This window comes from Dermacentor silvarum, chromosome 7 (assembly GCF_013339745.2).
Source record: "Dermacentor silvarum isolate Dsil-2018 chromosome 7, BIME_Dsil_1.4, whole genome shotgun sequence".
Lineage (NCBI taxonomy): Eukaryota > Metazoa > Arthropoda > Arachnida > Ixodida > Ixodidae > Dermacentor > Dermacentor silvarum.
Window position 1 is genome coordinate 66,119,601 of NC_051160.1, and position 23,207 is coordinate 66,142,807.

General features: G+C 44.9%; 1 protein-coding gene across 1 annotated transcript; it reads right to left on the minus strand.

Moving 5' to 3' along the window:
• Positions 1 to 1,131: 1,131 nt before the first annotated feature.
• LOC119459543 (uncharacterized) lies at positions 1,132 to 21,549 on the minus strand. The gene is made up of 6 exons (XM_049670795.1): positions 21,433 to 21,549; positions 13,710 to 13,843; positions 13,566 to 13,642; positions 8,032 to 8,118; positions 7,264 to 7,302; positions 1,132 to 1,552 (listed from the first exon to the last, which is right to left on the minus strand). The coding sequence occupies exons 1-6, from the start codon at positions 21,526 to 21,528 to the stop codon at positions 1,383 to 1,385; spliced, it is 603 nt and encodes a 200-aa protein (XP_049526752.1). The 5' UTR covers positions 21,529 to 21,549; the 3' UTR covers positions 1,132 to 1,382.
• Positions 21,550 to 23,207: the final 1,658 nt, after the last annotated feature.

Below are 23,207 nucleotides of genomic sequence, written 5' to 3' on the forward strand. Positions count from 1 at the left end.
TCGGCCAAAGTGCCCGCTTCCGGGTACTGGGAGGTGGGGTCAGTCAAGCTACATGTTGTAGCTTTTTTCCCGCTTTCCCAACCACATGTCATGTGCAATTTTCTTTTGTACTTTGTGTGTGGTAAATAAATCAACTTCAACTTCAACTATGCTTGGATCGGCAGAGAGTATGAAATCTATTTCATTCCTTGTTTCTCCATTAGGGCTTTTCCAGGTCCACTTCCTGTTGCTGCGCTTCCTGAAGAAGGTATTCATTATTCGGAGCCTATTCCTTTCCGCGAATTCTACTAACATCTCTCCTCTTGCATTCCTAGAATCGATGCAGTAGTTGCCAATTGCTTGCTCACCAACCTGCTTTTCCCCCACTTTTGCATTGAAGTCGCCCATGACTACAGTATACTCAGTTTGCACCTTACTCATTGCTAATTCAACATCATAAAACTTCTATTTCTTCATCATCGTGACTAGAGGTTGGGGCGTAGGCTTGTACTATCTTCATTTTGCACCTGCTATTCAGCTTTATTACGACGATGCTACCCTCTCATTATCGCTGTAGAATTCATCAATGTTGCCCGCTATGTTGTTATGAACTAGAAATCCTACCGCGCCTTCTTTCTTATCTAGAAGACCTCTGTAGCAGAGGACGTGGCCGTTATTCAGCACTGTGTAAGCCTCACCACTTCTTCTAACCTCACTAAGGCCAATGATATCCCAGGCAATGCCTGATAATTCTTCAAATACTCCTGCTAAACTAGCCTCACTCGAGAGGGTGCGTGTGTTGAACGTTGCCAGGTTCAGGTTCCATTGGCGGCCTGTGCGGACCCAGAGATTCTTAGTACCCTCTGCCGCGTAGCAAGTCTGACCGGAACCTTGGTTAGGTGCTCCGCAGCCACTGGGGACTTAGGGCCATGGGTTAATTGTCGGAGCCGTGAGGGAGGTAGCGGCCGAATACTGCACGAGGGAGGCCAATTCCTGCTCTGGAGGTTTTAAAAATTATTTCTCAAAGGGAATGAAAAAATTCACTTCCCATGTTGTGGTACACATATTGCTCCAAAATGACCAGACCAAATAAAAATGAGAAAACATTCGAGAAGACAGCACGATGCTTTCGAAAATTTTATTTTGATTCATACTGAAGTAAAAGAAAAAGAGGAATGCGCTTTGACATAATAGCGCATTTGGAGCGTTTATGTATTGTTTTATTTTGGAAATGAAGCGTTTAATAATGCCATTTGTTTATTGAAAAGTCAATACCGCTCAGCAAGCCATTAGAGCAGACTGTGCCATACGAGAAAAAAATTACTACTATGACAATATGGCTCGGTAACTACTTGTTTTCATTGAATGACCAATCATGTCATATTGAGTCTGCAATTTCCGGCCTACGAATGTCTGATACTGAGTTTGGAAATATCGTTGCAACTGCGTTTATACAATTCCCGTGTAAAGGTTTCTTCTGGGTACTCCGCTTTGAACCAATCCAAGCACTCATTGGCGGATACACGGCCGCCGAAGCCCCTCACCCTTACATCAAAGGCACGATATTGCGGACCTGGAAATCGAAAACATTAACACAAGATCGTAAATAATAAATTCGCCGGCGTAGTCAAGTAATAACAGCGTTTATATAATTAGCATGCAGACCGTTACATTATCGCCGCACAATGAAGTGCGGTGTTAAAATAGTATTCTTCTTGGACGAGTCAGTAATTAATACTGTGATAAGTTACCCTTAGCAAGCACGGACTGAGTGAGGCAGACGGACTCATACGGCGGCGCCGTATGTGTCGTACGTTCTCACTCTATCCTTGTTTACCAAGCGAATAGTGTAGAGTGTCTTGCAAATTGAAATTTCAACACACACGTAGGTTTCCCTGTGAAACAGAGTAAGTCCATCATTTTCGCTCATATTTCATGCACCTTTTCCCTGTTTGTCATGTAGATCTGACTTTATGAGCACCCATGAGAGACTCTGGTAGGTAACCACAACTGCCTGTCGGCTTCCACATAAAACTTCAGTGCGCCGGTGAGAGCTCTAAAAGTTACAGCAGACTTGTGCGACCCTGCGGTGTCACAACCCAATTTCCAGCGAAGCCGTTTCTTTGCAGCAGTTGTAATAAGATTTGCAGCTTCGATATATTTTAAAACATTGCGCCCATATGACTAGCCCATTTGAAACCTTGCCCTAGTATAGCGCTTTGGAGCAATCATTACGGAATATTTCGCAAAAGCAGTGTTTAATCCACACGCGTTTTAATTCTCGAGAACATTACAAATAGTGTTCCCCCCCATCTTCGCCATATTTGTTTCGGTTGCGTTCATTGTTCTTCCAGGCCAGCGGGTTAAATTCTTCATTGCTTGTAAATCACATGCATAAGTAATGTACTACTAAGTTCCTAAATACTCCACCAATCATGAACAGCGCCTACACACTGCCCATAACATGGCAATAGAGAGACAGAGAGAGAAATAGAAGAGAGGAAAAGCACGCAGGTTAACCAGACGCACGTCCGGTTTGCTACCCTGCACTGGGGGAAGGGGTTATACGGATGAAAAGAGAGAGAAAGGAAATAGAGAGACCACAGTTTCGCGCACATTTGAAACTTCGCCCGAAGTCTACAGACGGTCGCCGAGACCTGTCAACTTGAGGTAGTGCAACAAGGCTTTCGTGGCTTTCTGTGCCACCGACGCATACGGCCATGGTCCAAGGATCTTCATTTCCGAAAATGGTCCAAAGTCTATCCAGCCGGTTCAATAATTTAAAACAAATATAAACGAGCTGCCTTGCTTAGTTCACCAAGGACATCGTATAACGCCTAAACATATGGGCAAAGAATCTCGAGAACAAGTTAAGGACCGCACAAAGAGTGATGGAACGAAAAATGTTAGGCCTAACGTTAGGAGTGAGGTGGATCAGAGAGCAAACGGGGATAGCCGATATTCTAATTGACATTAAGAGAAAGAAAAACACCACCCAAGCACTCCGTACAGATGGTTAACTAGTGAAGATGAAACGTGTGGCCCCGGTGTTTAGCAATGGGTTAATCCCGACGCTGTATTGAAGCGTTTCTCAATTATTGGTTACATGTTTGTTTTCTAGTGGAACGCAAGCGCCAATGGCGGGCGGATGCTGCTAACCACGACGCCAAGCTAACTCGAGATATCGAACGCAGTGCGACAACGGCGGACCGAGGAGGCGGCGTTGCGGGCACAGCAGCGTCAACGTGGCAATGGCGGCAACGCATTCGCCGGGGCTAACGCCCGCTTTCGGCGGGACTTTCTCGAGTGGCACTTTGGCTTCGGCTGCGACGAAACGCACACGTTGAAATCGCGAAGCGGAATGCAAGCGCCAATGGCGGGCGGATGCTGCTAACCCCGACGCCAAGCTAACTCGAGATATCGAACGCATGCGACAACGGCGGGCCGAGGAGGCGGCGTTACGGGCACAGCAGCGTCAACGTGGCAATGGCGGCAACGCGTTCGCAGTGGCCAACGCCCGCTTTCGGCGGGACTTTCTCGAGCGGCACTTTGGCTTCGGCTGCGACGAAACGCACACGTTGAAATCGCGAAGCGGAATGCAAGCGCCAATGGCGGACGGATGCTGCTAACCACGACGCCGAGCTAACTCGAGATATCGAACGCATGCGATAACGGCGAGCCGAGGAGGCAGCGTTGCGGGCAGAGCAGGTACGATGCAGAGAACGAGGTCACTAACGGCGATGCCATTGGCGCGCTTGCTTGCGTGCGACGTAGAGAACGACGTAACTGATGGCGCAGCCAATGGGGACTTTTATCGAAACATGTGGCGAACGGTTTTTCGTTTCGCCTAGCCATATACATCTTTCGCTGTAAAAAATGAAGCTGGCGAGGCCATGTAATGCGCAGGATGGATAACCGGTGCACCATCAGGGTTACATAATGGATACCAAGAGAAGTGAAGCGCAGTCGAGGACTGCAGAAAACTAGGCGGGGTTATGAAGTTGCGAAATTTGCAGGCGCAAGTTGGGGGAATCAGCTAGCGCAAGACAGGGGTAATTAGAGATCGCAGGGAGAGGCCTTCGTCCGAAAGTGGACATAAATATAGGCTGATGTTGATGATGATGATGAAGAAGAAGCTTTAGCTCGGGACATTCTCCGATGCCGCGCATTCAAATACACGTAAAAAAAATGGAGGATGCTTAAGCTTCGCCTTTAAGAATAGAACGCGAGAGCGTTATCGGGACCCGTTCACATCGCATCGTTCTCATCCAGCAAGTAGGCTTCATTCACTGCAACACAGAACGTGGGAAAGCCAGCTTACAAAGACGAAGCTTACACCAATCCCCTTAAAGTCGGGTTCACTTTTAAACAGAAATGCATTGCTGGGAAGACGTTAATCCAGGGGCAATATAAGTCGTCTTATATTAAAATGTTAAGGCCGTCGGATCCTTTTTCATTATTTTATTAATTGTTTGTTATTGCCCCGACGCGTGCGCGTGTACAAAACGCATTTCGAACCTGCCGAGGATGCTAGCACCATATGGATAAGATTTTCGCAAGTAGGCTACCCGAGTGAGCCGGTTTTTAGATGCGAAAGCATCTTATGCTCGGGGCAGTGTCCGTTCTGCAGCGTCAGCACCCATACTGCGCATGCGCAACTCTCGCTCATTCTCCTCTCCTACGCAGGTATGCGCTCTCTTCCTCCTCTTTCCCCCTCTCCACCACAGGTGCGGCGCAGCAAATCATTGCATATAACTCACTCCCTCTCTCTCTAAGGGTACGCCAGTAGGCGGCGCAAGTGTCGCGGCGCAGTATAAAGCACGCGTTCGCTGTGCTTCCGTCATTATCTGTGCAACGATGTGCGAAACACCATGAACAACGTCAACGTCGGCGCTAGTTGCAGCGGCAGCGCCACCGCCGCGGAGCAGAGGAAGGCTCGCGAAGCCGAACGTAAACGTCAGCGTCGGCGTTTTGTGGGAACGCTCAAACTCTGTGAACGAAGCGTCGATGGTGCGGGAGGAGAAGGAAACTTCCCCAGGCGACTATGGCTGCACTTCGATGGTCCCGCGCAGTGAACGAGGCCAGCCGTCAGGGTTACGAAGTTGACGCGGCGTGGGTACCCATAGAACCACGTAATGTCACGTTGACGATCGGCCGTAAAACTGGTGTGGCGTGCTAACGGACGCAGTTCCCCTTGGTTCAAGGAGTGCCATAACCGTGCACATGTATTAACAATGTTATAAGACACAACGAGCCATTCCCCATTTCGTTACTCTGCACCCCACTAATCCACACCAGGAACCAAACTTTTGGTAACCTAAATATTCCGCCAATAAAAAACGCCTATGGCAAACGACTGCTACAGTACGCTGGTGCGAAAGTCTGGAATGGTATTCCGGACTATATAAAGAATTCGCAGAACTTGCTGAGACCAATGAAAAATTACTACTTTGAAGTAATTCTCTCTGCTTTCTAAACTGATAGATATTTATGTTCTATTTTGTTAGACCATGATAAGTATTATTTATCAAGGTTTTCATGTGTTTATTACGAAGTGGCGTAATTTCCTGTTGTCGTTGTTAACCTGTCGCATAGAATAATACTAATACCTACACAACATGTTCTTATTAGCAAATCTAAGTACTACTATTACTCAGATATTTTGTGTATTTTGCGAAGTGTTGTATTTTCTTGTATTTTTTGTTAACCAAATTGACTACACTTATACCAAATTGTATGACAGTTTCTTATATGTATATTCTAAATGGACCCCGTACTAGCCATTGGCTATGGGACCATACAGATTGTGCGTATCTTGTAAAATGAAAAGTATATGTGTAATAAAGAAAGAAAGAAAGAAAGAGAAAGAAAGAAAGCAAGAAGGAAAGAAAGAAAGTTCCAGGCTGGAACCTACGCGTCGATCGTTTACGACTGCGCCAAAACCCAACCGCAGAAACTCGTCTACGTCGCCTTAAGCAGGTGCACTAACATTCAAAATCTCTACCTGACCAACGCTTCGGCCGACCATCGCTTCCACCACAAGAACGACAACATAGACAAGAACATTGCGGACGAATTCAAACGACTCGACAACCACCGTCTCGACACCGTCACGCAGCGCTACCTCCGTGCTTTCCAAGAAGACGTCGACCCCGAAAGGCGCTTCTAAACCACCATGGCGCTTCTAAACAGCCAGTCCCTCAACGCCCACGTCAGGGACATCGAACGGGACCCGGTCATAACACAGCGGATGTACTCTGCTTCACGGAAACGTGGAATGCCGCACGGCCGACCATCAACGGCTACGACGTGATCGTGTGTACCGAGGAGGCATAACGTAAGTCGGTGGTGTCACCGTATACGCGAAACGCACGCTCACCGCAAACGCAAATGACCTAGACCTACCGGTCACCACTCAAGGCACAACGGAGAGCACTCGGCCGTCCGACTATCCTTTCACGGTGACAACAAAACCGTCATCATGACGCTGTATCTCAAACCCAACATCTCAAGAGAAAGCGTCGAACTTTATCTCGCAAGGAGCATGGTAGAGTACACCAAGACCTACAGACACGCGCCCTTCATACTCGCAGGGGACTTCAACGTAGACATACTCACAACCGATTGGCTGGTGCAGCACATGAAGGACGTATACTCTTTGCGATGCATTTCCCAAGATCACAAGCAACCTACCACCATCAGGAGAGCGTGCATAGACCTCGTCTTCGCAAATTTCAAGCTCGAACCTCTGCAGCAAGACCCATTGACGCCAGGCTTCACCGACCACAATGCCATCGTCTTCAAGATACCGCGCGCACCGACGCCAGAAATAACGTACGATCTCTAAATAAAGACGCAACCCAGTACAAACGTCTCCTCTCTTCTCAATACATTATCTCACTCTAACTTTCATTCGGTTGTGTTGCAAAGTGAAACGAAACGAAAACTCGATGCGCACCCCCCGCGATGCTTTCGCATCCCACCATGGTTGCCCGTAGGGTGAGATGATGTATTTATTGGTGGTCATGGCGGCAGGCTAAACAAAATTCTGTTCGAGTGTAATCGCAGTTGTTCGCCAATAAACAAGTGTAAACCTAGATCTTTTCGACTGATTTTTCAGCTACTGTGTACTGAAGGCAAAGAATATAAACCTATGCGATTTATGCGTATAAGGACCTTAGGAGACGTCCTCACAGCAGCAGTGAACGTTGAAAAAGTTTGTCCTGCCAAACTTAAAGGCATGCAGAACATGAAATACACACGTGCTATCTACTTTGTACTTACATGGTTTGTTATACAAATAATAGCAAGGCCCGGTGATCACTGGAAGGAAAAGGTACATTGCTGCATCAAGTGTAATGCGTATGGACACACAAAAATAGTATAGCCTTTATTAACTTCAGAACTAGTAGAAATCATGAATGGAAAATCAGGCCTATATAATTAATTTATGAGAGTTCCCGAGTAAAACAAGTAAATAATAAAACAAGGCTGCGTTAAGTAAATATTTTTTTTTGTAAACGTAAGACGTCATGACGTGTAGAGCTGTACGAACTATTGAGCAGATCGTTGCAGTGTGTTTTTCGCTTCCTCGTTTTTTCAGAAAAACGCACTGACGACGTTCTATACCCTACAAGCCTGGCCCACGCACTCACCGTCGATAGCTTGGAAGCACGGTGCCAGTGCCGACAGCGCGAAACGCCACGAGTGTCAACATAATTCCTATTGTGAGAAAACGTAAATTGTATTGAAAAGCTCTTTGCAAGAACGAGCGATGTTGTACTATCGCTACTTCCAGCAGGGTTTCTCGCTTCTCTCTTTTTCTGTTGCGGTTTATTCGCGCACTAAATGTATGGGCCTGATTCCACTGTAAAGTAGCACTCCTGATCCATAAATTACTTCTCTATTAAACGTATGAAATCAATTTAGAATAGCTTTCGCAGTAGTATAGGTAATCCCGAGAGAATAGCTCCAATGTCTCACCTTTCCATGATTTGAAGAATTTCAAGTGGATTTTTGAAATGTTAAGGCAGTTTTGTTTACATTACGTACCCCTGGTTAGGTTCCGGAGCTCAAACACACCGCATTTGTTGTCATTTCCTTGATATATTAATTCTTCGACGCTGGTAGCTTCTCCACCTATGGTAATTGCGCAGAGGTCATTAGATCAGGTACACAAAATAGCTTTTTCACTCGTCGCAAACAGACCTTACACCTCTGCGCGCGTCCGCGAATTCAGCGCTTGATGGCTTCATTTCTCTCATCTTTCTATTTCCCTGTTCTAGTGCACCATCTTAGGGTAGCCAGCCAGACGCTCTTCTGGCTAACACTCCTGCTTTCTCTCTTTTCTTCTTCGTCCTCGTAAAGTGGTATTTACTAGTGTAAGAGTGTACACTAGTGTAGTGTAGGAAATGGATTTGAAAGATACTGAAGGTCTGCTTCGGATTTTTATATGTCCTAGTCCCCCCTCCCCTCCCCCCTTCCCCTGTTCTGCGAAATTATACCCCCATACAACAAATTAAACCAACATTAGGCGAAAGATGAAACGCTTAGCTTGATGGTCCGAACCCTGGTCAGCACAAAAATACTGGGTTCTTAAGATGACTTGTTTCCGCTTGACGAAGGCAAGTCGCGTTGCCGAATGTTTGTTGCAGCTTCAGTCTTTTATTGTTCGCCTACTGTTGATAACTGCGAATCTTGGTTTAGTGTGACCCCGTTGTTCTTATTTAAGTATAAAAGCTTGCATTTTACATGTTACGCCTGAAGATATAGCTCAAAAAACGTCAGAGATCTATCTATGGTCGATGTTCGACTTTCAGATTACAGAACACGGGAGCTGTGGCGCTGGCACTCGCTCTTAATTCTATAAAGTAAGCTTTGCAGATGTGCAAGATACAGAAATTGCTGAAGCTAAATCTGCTCTATTTACGATGTACGGGAAGCTATTTTTCTTGCCTATGCTAACCGCACCAGTTGGCCAATGGTCAGATTTAGGAATAAAGAACGGCTTTTTGATGCAGGGCGAAGCATGGCAATCCGTTTTCTTGCAAAGAAGGACGGCCTAGGCATTGCCAATGGGCTAGTACGGGGACACAAAGTGAAAATATTTGTGATCACAAAGTCTGATTAAACGCTTCGTACGCCACCATGTAAAGGGGTTTAGGTAAGTGTGGCCAAGGTAGACACAAATGGGCCGCGAAGCTTCAGACGAATAGTGTTTCGGAACCAAATGTGAAAGACATTAAGAAGGGCGATTATGGGAGCTGCAACTGAAGCGCGACTAGATAGGGTGGAACAAGCATTCTTTTGAAAAACGACCACTTTTTATTTAAACAACAGACAAAGTTCTGTTTCACTCAAACAAAACAAAGTTCTGATCAGTCTTATTCTAGGGTGCCATGGAAAGAAAGGACAACTCTCTTTCACTTGATTATTAGCGAAAATTACGGTAGAAGACATCTCACGTTGAATGGCGATGGTAAATGCAATTTCGATTCGAGCAATATGGCAACAGCCGGTATTTCTGAAGTCACCTTTTTTTGCCATCTGTAGCGGTCATTCGGAAACTTCCGTTGCTTCGGTATACATACTCCGGTTTCGTAGCGCTCTGGTATGGAACCATGCGCATACGGCAGCATTGTGACAACTGTATAACGAAACCGGAGTGACAACGATGGAATGTCAGAAAATGAATTACGTTGAAGGAACAACAAAGGCGGCACGACAACGATTGCACGATGACAATAAGATGACAAGGCAATGATTTGGGCTTGTTGGTATGACATATTGAGGCTTATGGAGCATGAAAAGACAAGGACGAAAGAAGAGGTAACACACACAGCGCCTGTGTGTGTCACCTCTTCTTTCGTCCTTGTCTTTTCATGCGCTATAAGCCTCACGATGACATCTTCGTCGATAAGCCTCCTACCATATTCGTCGATTTAACGACGAGATGGTAGGAGGACGGCGGCATAACGCCAATGGCATGATATTGCTCAAGTGATCTTGAAACCACAGCGTAACAATGGCTGCGCGATGACATTCGTACGATGACGACTGTGTGACGATGATGACCTGATGACGATGGCATGGTGAGAGTAGGATGACGAAGTTAGAATGAGGAGATGACATAACGACGACTGTATGACAACAACACATTGACGACGATTGCATGAAAACGTTCTGAGGACAATGGGACGACGAGAATTGTATGCAATAGCGTGATGACGAATATATCATGAAGCCTGTATGAAGACGATGACGGCATGATGAAGGCATCAAGAGAGTCGGATGACGCAGCCGGAGTAGCGACGACAGAACGATCACGCAGGTATCGAGACAGCAATGTGACCATATGGTGGGACAACGAATGCATGACGACTGTAAGATGAGGACGCCTTGACTACGAATGCATGACGAGAGTCGGATGACAAAGCTGGGATGACGACGATGTGACGACCACGACGGAATTACGACTACGAAAACGTACCTAGAGGGCCCAGCGGGTAAACAACTGGTTCACTGGTTTGGCACAGGTGGATAGATGAGAAATTCCTTCAAGATACATTTTTCTCTTCATGAATTTTTTCACTCGCACTTGTTTCATTAAAACGACGGTTGTATACAACTTACGTCCGCCCCCAATTGGAATATGCCTCATCTGCCTGGGATCCCCATCAAGTCACGTTAATTAACGAAATCGAATCAGTACAAATTCTCCTTGTTAGTTTCATCCTAGCTAACTACCATCGCACTGCTAGTGGTACATAAATGAAGAGTACGCTTGAAATCCCGTTATTATCTCATCGCAGAAAGGAATCGCGCATTTTCCTTTAACATTAAGTCTACTACCACAACGCATCTCTTCGCTCACTTTGGATCCACCCAGCGCCTTATTATTCAGCTCGTTGTGATCACATACATAAAGTAAACGTTCCCCGTCATATTACCATCGCGTACTCACAATCATTCCTTCTTAGGACTTCGATAGACTGAAATAACCTACCCTGCATTATTAGTAAGCATCAGTGACCCCACTCGTTTTAAGAACGCGCTAATTAACATAAGGTAATGTATGGTACCAAACGGTTTAATTACATACTTATTCGTGAAAAATTGCCTGTTCGGTAAAGTGTGCTCTTTGTGTACCTAATTACTTCGTATTTTGTGAGTGTTATCCTTTCCCTGCTGGTATGTAAATATTTCCACTTTTTTCAATGATTTTTTTTGCCTGCACTGTGAATTCTTAGAACTAATCCTGTATTTCGTACTCGTACAATGCATTCTCGCCCCTCCCCTCTGCAATGTACTACGAAGTACTATGAGGGTCCCAGAAATAAATAAATAAAAAATAGATAGATAGATAAATAGATAGATAGATAGATAGATAGATACATAGATAGGTATATGGATAGATAGATGTATATAGATACACAGCTTGATAGATGGATAGGCTCAAAATGGCTGAAGTAGGCAAATAATGGTAATCGCATTAAAATCTTGTATCAGACTTAGAAAAGAAGTAAGAACTAAGGACCAGCACAACTTTTGCTGCTATCCAGTTAGAATAAAACAATGTCGAAAGCTTAGAAAAAAAAAAGGCAAGTGAACAAATGGATCACCTTGCAACGTCCGAGTCAGCTAATGCACAGTACAACATAGGTATGCATCATTCTCGAGGCCTACAATAGAGAACCCAAATAGGTGAAAATCAGAAGTTCATGTACCTCTCATCATTGACCGGTAAAGTACCGGATGGCGCAAACGCAATTAGATGGAGAGCAGTTAAAGGAACGCTCGTGTACCTAGATTTCAGAGCACGCTAAAGAGCGTCGAGTGGTAAAGTGCGCTCTTTGTGTACTTAATTACTTCGTATTGTGTGCGGAGTCCCCCACTACAGTGTGCCTCATAATCAGATCACGGTTGAGGCAAGTAACACCCCATAACACAATTCAAATCATTATTGACTCGTAAAGCCGCAGCAACGAAAGAAGGCCTTCAGTTCTGTGACAGTTATTTCGGCAAATCCATCGGCTTCCTCAAGCAGTGAAGGAACGAGGATGTGATTTCCGAAATACACACTAGAGATCTCACAAATACGGAAAAAGTTGACAATACGAAGACCCAAAAACTGTAAGGGCGCTCTCACAGAAAAACCAGGTGTAAGCGACGCCTCGAGTCGCTAGGCTTCATGATTTACTCATATGCGTCTATGCTTTCTAATACGATTAGCATTATTTGCCTACTTAAGGCGTTTTGAACCTTTCTATCTTGCTACTTACGCTGATCCAGTGTCCCAAGTTGCCTATCAGTTTCGGACACTTGGTATGCGCATATAGTCGTGATACCATTGCGATCGTTCCGTCGTCTTCATTCCAGCTTCGCGATTGGACGCTTGTCATGCCGTCGTCGTCACGTCTTCTGTGCCAAACCAGTAACCAAAGTTGTCTAGTAATTTGGGTCAATAGGTAGTTGCTTGTAGTCTTGATGCCGACGTGGTCTTTGGATCATCGTGATCCCAATACGTTGCCATCCGCTTCTTATCATGCCTTGGCAGTCGCACGATCATCGTCATGCACTGTCATTCTTACGTTGTCCCACCATCGTCGTGATTCCGCGGTGGTCGTTGCATCATCGTCACTCCAGCTTCGTCATCCTACTCTCGTCATGCCGTCACCGTCCCGCCATTGTCGTCATGTAGGTTTCGTTTTACACTCGTCATCCGCCATTGCCGTCACACACTCGTCGTCATCCCGTTGTCCTCATACCGCTGTCATACCAACTTCTTCATCACGCATTCGTTGTTATACCATCTTACTGATGCCGTCGTGGTCGTTGCTTCGTTTTCATTATAACTTCATTATCCAACTCTAGGGAAGCCGTCGCCATCATACGGTCGTCATGCATTCATTGTCGCACCATGGTTGTGATGCCGTCGTGGTCTTTCCATCGCTGTCACGTCAGCTTCGTCATCCGACTGTCGTCATGTGGTCGTGGCCAAGCCATCGTCTTTGCAGGCTTTGTGGTAGAGTCGTCGTGACGCCATTGTCGTTATGTGCTGGTTATGTTTGTCCTCATACTGTTGTCATGCCATCGTACTCATGCGTTGTCTTCATAGAGTCGTCGAAAAACCCCCGTTTTTCAAGTATTTTTTTTTTGTCTGATATAAAGAGGCTAGAGACCCCATACAAACCGTTAAATGGATAATGTAGGCTAAGGACGCAAATTGAAATATTAGAATAATAGAAGCAATTCTTATTCGTACCGGCAAGCAGGCGTCTCGTATTATTCATTCGACATCGAAGAAAGGTTACGCAATGGCCCTATGACCCTATGAAGTCCTTAATGTGACGACAAAGACGCGTGGGTGCCGTACGACTGGCAACACTGCTTTCTGAGTACGATGAATTGTACAGCTTTCATAGCGAAGATAAACGTTTATTGTATTATAATTTCATGCGAAAAGTTATTGTCTCCGCTCTCTTCGAACACTTTTTGAACATTATAAGGACTACTAAACTCTTTCTGAATTTTCCGAGCTAATAATTTAGAAACTCAGGAAATAGCAAAGTGATTTTGCAACTTACCTCTGGGTCCGACATTTATGCTGTTAGGATAAGGAAACATACCACTAAACTTCCCTTGTAGTCTAGTTGTGACAATCCTGCAAGCGGATAAAAAAGCTAGGTTTCATACAAAGTAATGGATGCGCGTATGTTGAATTAGCTTACGTGCTAGATGTGCGATGTTTCCTAGAAAATAATATATAAGTTCGATTTATGGATTCTTTTTCGTCAACTTTGCATTCAAGACTGTCGTTAGCTGTAGTTATGACGGTCCATATTTTGTCGTTTGTGTCAAGAAACTGGAAGTAAACGAGAAATATAACATTTGAGTGATCTGAAAAGTTGTGAGTTCGGAGTGAAGACATTGGACAGTTGTTAAACAGACACACAAAAGGCTTCAACAGCGGTTAGTATGGTAGCATTTGTGCTTGATAAAAACGTGGTTATTGTCGACGAGCTGTGGCAGGTAGATGGAACTCTCGACAGACCAACTCGATCAACCACTCGATTCCATTAGGAAGAGCGTCGCTTAAAGTAAGGAGGCGGTGACCAAACATTGTTGGAGAGGATTGGAGAAGCGGATTACGGAACTTGACTAAACGTTAGCATATGTTGCTTCAGAGACTTGCGCCGATCACCTCCAACACATAGAGCACTGAAAAGCAAACGGTTTCTATAGATTACGTGGCCGCCCCTTCCGCCCCCGAGTGCGGGGCGTCGGATTTGCCGCATCGATACGCTACGACAGACAGGCAGCAACAATAACAATCACAATGACTGTGGGGCGATCGCCTGATCACGTTCAGAGACCTCACCCAACACTACAGACTCGAAAGACCCAAATTCCCGCCACTGCACGTTAAATTAAACAGGAAGGAGGCCGTAACCTTACGCTTACTGCAAACACACAGTTACCCCAGCCCGGCAGTCTTACGCCACTGTTACCCGAGCTTATACCCGACTGATGCGTTGTAAAGCATGCGGACACAGAGCAACGCTGCGACACATGCTCTGGGAAAGTGCCGGCAACAACGGTACCGAAACCACCGCCGTTCGCGACGCGCCCATAACGGCAGGCGTTACCAGATTACAGGAAGCCTCGAGCTCGCTCCTTTCCGCCGTCGCCCCGGCAGCGTGGGCCGCCGGGGACCTTCTCCGTCAACGTCGCCGCCGCTGGGAGGCGGCCCTGAAAAGTTCGGAGCTGCAAGACCACCTTTGGGCAGTCCGGCAAGCCGAAGATGCCGCCCGAGTTCAAGGACTTCAAGCCGCCCACCTCAGGCCGGCAAAACCTAACTGCTGGCTCTTTCAATAAAGTTTATTTCTTCTTCTTCTTCTTCTTCTATGCTGAAGACTGAGGTAGGCGATGTAAGGGGTGTCTACTCCTGTGTAGGCAATGTGCCGTAGAATCTAAGGGAAGATGAAAACTCTCGTTGTATTTTTACATCCCAGCTGTCTACCCTCTAAATTCTTGCTGCATTTACATGAATGCGATAGAAGTGTATCGTATCAACTTTAAGGTAGCTGGACCGCCACCTTAAAGCGTATCGCATCTCATGTAAACGAGGTAATTCACAAGGGCCGCGATTTTCTAGCGATGCCTAATGACTTATTCTATACCAGTATTATCATCCACCGCTAACGGCCGGCTGATCCCTTGATAACGCGAGCGGACCGTCGCTCTGACCACTTACAAAGCGCGATAAGCGCGAAAAGGCATTATTACCGGAAAGGCATCGATACAAAATACCGGCCTAGGAAGTCGTCTCGCATCATACAGGGTGTTCAAAATTAAGCTTTATGGTTTTCCTAAAATTAGGCACTGGGAAGGACGGGAAGACCACCTGTGCAAATAAGTTATGTGGCCAGGGGGGCACAAAGTGAGATAATAATTATCGCTGTCAGCAGCGCAAATAACTAAAACTGAATAATTAACTTTTTGTTGACTGAAGTAAGTGGGTATGTTCGTATTGAAAAGTTAAGGCATTCGTTTTTCTACACAGCATCAGTTGCAAAAAATTCTTCTAGCGTGTCTGTGCTCCGAGATATTCGACTCCAAATTTTAATTGTCGTTCGCTTGATTACGCATTCAAGAGAGTGAGGATCGGCGCAAAGCTCCTCCATCATGTGATGCGGCTGTTACGTGGGGCGGAGGCATTGGCAAAAAGGATAATGGTCCCCTTTCCCCTCTCGGCTGGCGAAATAAAAAATCGAAGAACCGCTGTTGTAACACGTGACCGCGCAGCCTGTATACTATGACGGCAGCTGTCATGTCGAGATAATGGCGCGAACGGAGAAGCCGGAGGGCAGTGCGCGTGCTAAAGCAGAAACAAAAGCTTGTTCCCCGTCATTCCCAATCTTGGAACGAGTTCCCGTTACAAGTTACTGTAACGCTAAAGGAACGCATTCCAGTTACACTTCGAACATTAGAACGTGCCGTTACATTTGATTTAAAAAAAATTTAAGTATAGTGTAGGATAATCCTGAGCCGAAATAAAGTCAGCAATTTAAAACTCACATCGAACTACGTATATTATAGGAAATTGAACATCGTCGGTGTAAGATTATCTAGAGATAAAAAGAATCCAAAGAAACGCTTCTAGACGATTTTTTTTCAGGGAGCACCGAACATCCTCCAGACATGTCTAACTGCAACTTTGGTGCTCGTCTAATACAAGTGCAACACACCCGGCGCTTTCCACTTCGGTCTCAAATGCGCAGTCAGGATACTGCGCTTCAGATGTGCAAATAGAAAGTTACTCACATGCACAAATATCCTCCCGAGACCCGAACACAACAACGGGACGCAATCACTCTTCAAGGTGGTTTTTATTGTGTATACTGTTATGTCATGAACATGAAAAACTATTTTTAAAATTTGAATACCACGGATAGATGCCAGAAGCGCCGTCTCCATGTACGTGAAAGAAAAAAAATAAGACTTTGTCCATCATCTCCTCATGTTAGCTGTGGTGAAAACTACATTTAATTGTCTTAACGCTGAGATGAAGATGGCGCAACGTGTAGTAAATTGCCATGTGGCTGCCGCGTCCGATATTTTCACGCAATCAAGGTGACTTCTAAACACGCCTCGAGGTTGCTTTCGGCCGTTTGGAACGACACAGAGGTCTAGACCCATTTATTGTCAAATTTATCTAAAGCGGATGACAAGCATATGAGTAAACTACTTCTCTAATAGTTACACATGCACCATACTTCATACCCAGAGAGAATATATTGCGTAATTACTTCAGAGTGAATTTCTAAAAAAAGTTGAAGACAATGTACAATGTATTTTACAAAGGGTCTTAGGAGGATATAATTAAATTTCTTGCACAAGAAAGCGCATTGAAAGGAACAATACGCAGGCGTTTAATGAATGCTGATTCAACATTGCAGTATGAGTGAAAAAGAAAAATGTCCAGAATACATATTCGCAATTTAGTAAAACCCTTGTTTGAAATCAGAAAGTGTTACATCTCGATTTTGGTGTCCGACAGGCAGGCATGGAGGACATAAACTACATGAGGGAGCGCGTCACGTGACAATCTTGAAGCCTAGTGAGAACTCACGAGAAAATGCACCATAGTCACGCGACAGGCAAGCGGTAGTTATTTGCGCCTGACGGCGGCCGCCCATCCGCCCTGCTTCATGTGCTGCTTGCGTGCGTGCGTCTGTTCAATGCTGTGAAACGTTTACAGAAGGAACGGCGTTCCCTCCGCTGTTCCTTCGTAAATCTAACGAGTTACCGTTACAGTTCCACCAATCCTTAACGGAACGGTGGCCTTTTTCCGTTCCTCTCAAAAGGAACTAGTTCCAGGAACGCCGTAGTGGAGGAAAGCTCTCCATCCACTATGGCGTGCCTCATAATCAGAACTGGTTTTGGCACGTAAAATCCTAGAAGGAAGAAGGTCCAATGATCCTGTTTCCCAGTATGCCCCACCACCCATTCAGACTCCAGCGAACTTGATGCTTGTGCTGACGCAGCCAGTGTGGATTTTCTTGTGACTTCTTTTTATCTTCTCTTGTTTTCTAATCTTTCTGCTCTTACCCCATCCTCCTATGCAGAGTAGCCAACCGGACACTTAATCTGATTAACCTCTCTGCCTTTCAGCTCTTGTTTTCCTCCTTCTCCCTTGTTATCACTAATGCGCGTTGTGAATATTCATAGTGCCATTGCGGCGAAACCGAGCTTCATCTGTCCAAATTAGTCTGTGTAAGAACTCATTTTCTTCATAAATTTTGATCAGGCCCCAATTGCAGAAGTCAACCCGCCTTAAACGTCCACCTCACTTAGGTCCTGGTGAAGGTAAACATGACAGGGATGGAACTTATGCTTTCTTAGCACATTTGCGACTGTTTAAACGCTGCGATCGCACTGATCGGCAATATGTTGGATGCTGAGTGCTGGCATCGACGTTAGGCATGCGACAACTTCGATTTCAAAGTCTTCATCGATGATTGTCTTCCTGGTCTGTCTCGGACGATGGACTGACCCTGTTGTGCGATAGCACCGAAACACGTTTATGAAGGTAGGCCTAGTTGGAAGGGGACGGTGTGGGTGGCGAGCCGCGTACAGCCGCATTGTGATTGAAGCGTTGCCATTCAACTCAGTCATTGCAAGTACCACGTCTATTTTTTCTTCGGTAGAATACCTCGTCCCACCAGAAGCACGAAGGGACTCTACCTGGATATTCTAGGTTATTCTTTCGAACAAGGTCGCCGCTATTCCAGAAACACTGTCACACTAACGCGTTCAGAAGATGATGTCCCGGTGCGTCATCAAGTAATACAAAAATGTGCCGAAACATTATCTCCCGTTATCACGTTTAACAGGATCATGCGTACTGCGTACGGCACACCGCACTGTCATATCTTGATTTCGCCAAGTGAGAGAAGAAGGGGAACCGTTATTATCTGTGCCTATGCCTCCGCCCTGTTGTCAGACTAAACGCCGCACGAAACAGCTGCGTCACATCAGGGAGGAGCTTTGCGCCGATCCTCCCCCTCTTGCATGCGTAATCATGCGAACGACAAATGAAATTTGGAGTCGCATATTTCGGAGCACAGACATCCTAGAAGAATTCTTCCAAGTGAAACTGCGTAGAAACACGACTGCCTCTAACTTTTGAATACAAAATACACACTTACTGCAGGCAATAAAAGTTATTCAATTTTAGACAATTGGGATGCCGACAGCGATAGTTATCATTAGCTTTGAATTGTGGCGCTGGCTAACACTCCCAGGGCTAAAGGTTGTACGCACCAAGAAAGTGGATGAGAAAACGGCGCTGCGCCACTTGGATTGGTAAGATCATCGGACGCCTAATGCGAACACGTTGGTTCGGATCCCACATGCGGAAAATAATTTTTTCGTCCACTTCCATTTTCCTTTACTTTATTATATCTCCATTTCAAATAAAACATGCAAATTACCATGTTTTTGTTGGTTTGAGTGTTTGTTGGCGTATGAGGTATGCCAAAAAGAGACATAGATGGCACAGTTCTTTTCGTGTGTTACTACCCCCAAAGGCGAATATGAGCGAGCAACTACCAGCGGAAACTCAAGCGATGAGTCAGTCCATCAAATATGAAATACTTAGTTTAATCTAGCCGAAAGAAAAAGCGGATACAGTGAGTATTTTACACATCCGAAGAAAAGAGGCATTTTGAAAGAATGCTATGGTTGAAAGTCGGTGAACAGGCGACAAGCGCTACTCTGGCGCCATCTTGTAGCCATCGTCGACGCAGAGCCCGTCTTTCGCGGCACTACGCTTTCTCTTCACGCTTTCGCCATACCCTCCTCCATCACTTTCCTCCTCGCGCTCCCTTCGCTATCGGTGTCTTTCATGCGCGCTCCGCATTCGCTCTTTCATCCTTCGCTGTGCTCGTTCGTTCGGTTACGAGGGAGGCCGAGGGATGACGCGGACGCTCGTCGTAGGAACAGCGCCTAAGAGCAGCGCTCAGCGTTGTTATTTAAATAAATGATCGAAACGCTGAAACAAACATTGAGCTGCACTGGTGTGAGATGTTCGGAGGAGCAATTGGCTGTGATAAACGATATGAAAATGCGAAAAAAGCTTTATCAGTCAGCGATTTGGGAGCCAGGGCAATGAATGAAATTCCTTTATCTCTGTGACGCTGTAGTTGCGCGAGTATATTATCGCGATAAATGTTGCTGCTTTATTTTTTAATGCTTCGAGTGGAGTGACAAGATACACCTAATACCGATTAAAAATAAGGAGTATTTCGTCTTAGAACGGACAAACCTAACGTATGCTAATATATTAGTGCAAGAGATGGCCAAATACAAGTTGCAGTTTATGAAGTTCAGTGCCTTCGGTTACTTACTAGTTATGGCATTGATTTGCTCTCTTCAGAATAAATCAGACGATAAGGTAAGCCCGAGATGCTTGAATGAGGACACAGCTTTGTGCCGGGTTATGTGTTCTTGTAAAGGTCATGGCGTGTATTTCGGAAATATTAATTCCCCTTAGCCACTGGCGACACCAAAATGCGCGATGAACATTGTCTAACTTTAGATTTAGGCAATAGGATTTAATATGCAGTGTTACTAATCTTGGGTAGACAACAGTCGGTTGCGCATAACCGATTGTAAAATATAAAATGTTTGGCATTTCATTAATATAGACTAAAAGTAAGCTCTGAACACTTCGGTACATGTTATTTTGCATGGGAAAGTGGAGATGAGTACGCACTTCAGCTCACTGATTGACTTGGATTGCTTAAAAAATTAGTGATGTTTTGCAATCCTTCAGTTTGTGTTAGAATTGATTAGCTTCATTATTAAGCGTATGGGCGAAACCTTATCAATCAATGTTTTTTCCTCCTCCTTATCAAATGCTTTTGCGAAATAAATTATATAGCATCTATTTTTACTAAATCATGAACTGCCTGGAGGAAATCAATTATCAATTCGAATCGTTGAAATATTACAGGAACGACCCCGAAAAAAGCCATGCTGGTTGCTAAAGAAGAAATTGTGTTGTGTTGGAAATTTCACGACGGTGGTTACTATTGTGTGCCTTAATAATTAACGTCATGTCGGCCTGTAGTGTAGAACTAAGGAAGGATCGGCAGATTTAGAAAGAAGAACTCAGACATTTCTTCAGGCATCTAGTACGCATCCCCTTGAACCGACTGTTGGAAAAGAGATTCCAAGGTACATGACATGTCTGGTATAATTAGTTTTAATAATTTCTGCACATGTCCCGTGATCCAGGTCCCGAAATAATTGGAAGACGACCTGTAAGACCCTCTAGTCTATCTCTCTCTCAAGTAATTATGAATTTATTCACCGAAGTGCATATGCGGACAAAGTTCATATCTGGCAGTTTTGGGCGCACAATATTCAGAGAGAAAAGCGAGTGGGCCCTTTGGCATTGTGCTTTGGCATTGCAGGATAGATCATTGTGCTCAGTATGCCGTCAAAATAAACATCAAGGTCGTTTCTGTCCGACACGCCTGGTGGCACCGCACCACAACAGCTGCATTAGAATGTAAGACGGCCTGGTTTCGCACGTAGAAATAAGCTTGCTCGCTTATGACGCATTTTGGCCAATTTTGCTTTAATGTGCGACGGCTTTAAATATGCATGTTGTCTCGAAGACAGGCAGAACGACAGCCATTGCTAATGATCCTGAATAATTTCACAGTGGCGGCATACAACAAAGCTGAAGAGTGTGGCATTTCTTATGAAACAATAATCACAGAGGAACAAAAGAAATGAGAATGATGAATATAATACTAATAACAACAATACTGATCGTCAAATTAGTGCCACTAAGATAGCACAAAATGATGCATTTTTCAGGAAAATATGTTCGACTTGTAAAACCACGAACTGACATAAAAATAAAGTTTTTTTTACCTCTGTGATGTTAATCGGTTCCCACTCGTAATCGTCATCGTCTGTTGCTGCAGCAGAAGTAGCTATAGCGAGGAGCAGCGTACATACAAGCATCATGCTTATAAAGTTTGTTTGAATCCGCCGGTGGTCCCGCTACGGCTTGCAGTTCGGGTTGCTTGAACTTTATATATGCTACTTAAAGCAGTCAGCTCACAAAGAACTCAATAGGTTATCTCTTTAATATCGTACGCTTTGCGAATACATTGACGTGCTTTCCATCCTGACGTCAAGATAGTATATTGTGCGAAAAGTTTCGACGGAAGGTTCAAATGACTGTACCCAGAAAGAGGTATGCGACCTACCTAGTTGGTGTTGATCCATGTTGTTTGACAGCGCGAACTTAGACAAAAGATGTCGAAAGAGGCGAAAAACGCTTGTTTGACAGCGCTTGTCTCCGTTTGTGGCCTCTTTCACCGTTCTATTTTGTAAGTTCATGCTGTCAAATATCGTGGACTAAGCAGAGGTCATTCATATTTAAGTCAAGACTAAGCAGTCACGCGGAATTGGACATTTTTGGTGCCTTGCCGTGCTCTTTATACTCCAATGAATTTACATTAATGAGTGAAATTAAATTAAGCGTGGAAACCAGCTCGCTAAACAACTCGCCCTACGTGGACCCACGAAGCTTTTTAAAAGCAGAATAGATCGCCGCAAGGCGAAAAAGGTTAACGATATGTCCCTCCTCTAAGACAACGCCGCAGGCTTCAACTATATCGTTTTGGCAAAATCGACTGAGCGAGAAGAGAGATAAAGGAATTTATATACATGAAGGCAGAAGGTTCTTGCCCTGACCTACTACTCTGCACTGGGGAACGGAGATGGGAAAAAAAGCAATAATAAGTGAAAAGTGATAAAGATAAAAAAAAAAACGGCTGATCCCACGCCCTGTCGTAATCGACGTTATGCGAATCAGTTTTCGGGGAGCCTACCAAGTTAACGAAACGACCATGGGAGCACCGAGGCGTATGCGGCTGTTTCATGACCTACATGACACGCATGTCATGACCTATCATTTATGTGCGAACCTATTTCAGTGGCTTTAGAGTGTTATTCTTTTTTCGCTGAGTCATTGTCATTTTTGCCGAGTCATGCTTATGACTCGGCAAAAATGGCAATGACACAGTAGTGACTAAATAAAGTTCATTGCCTGCCTGCCTGCCTGCCTGCATGCTTATGACTATGACTTCTACCATCATCGTTTAGTGCTTCCTTCACTTAGTGCACACGTCAGAACCCATTCCGGGGTTTTTTAGTGTTAAGCATTTTTTGCTGAGTTATTGTCATTTTTGCCGAGTCATGCTTATGACTATGACTTCTACCATCATCCTATAGTGTTATGTTGTGTGAATCCCAGACATATTCCTGGTAACACTTACTCCTGTGAAGCTGCCAATAGATACGCGAAGGTCAATCAGTGAAGCTCGATTCCCTAGAATATGCAAAATGTTTTAATGAGCAATATCCCATGTACAAAACAGAAGCCCAGCATATTTCTTGCTACAGCCCTGTACTCAAACATAAAGGCATAGTAGTGCCACGGCTTCTTTAACCTCGATTGTGGTCAGGATACTGATGTCATATAATTTCCTCAGCGCCAATATCTTTGCAAGGATGTTGTCTGTCCCTATTTGCATGTAAAGGCAGAAATATGATTGGTGTTCAGGTTTAACAAAATTTGTACTTGTAGGGATGACATGCATTAAAATGTTCTGACTGTACCAGGCCCAAAAGGCGAA

Excerpts from the sequence above, each read along its gene's own strand:
- LOC119459543 (XM_049670795.1), bottom strand. The coding sequence starts at position 21,528 with ATGATGCTTGTATGTACGCTGCTCCTCGCTATAGCTACTTCTGCTGCA. Across the intron at positions 13,844-21,432 it reads AACCGATTAACATCACAGAG|TTTCTTGACACAAACGACAA; the intron begins GTAAAAAAAACT and ends GTTTACTTCCAG. Across the intron at positions 1,553-7,263 it reads TTATTTGTATAACAAACCAT|GTCCGCAATATCGTGCCTTT; the intron begins GTAAGTACAAAG and ends TTCGATTTCCAG.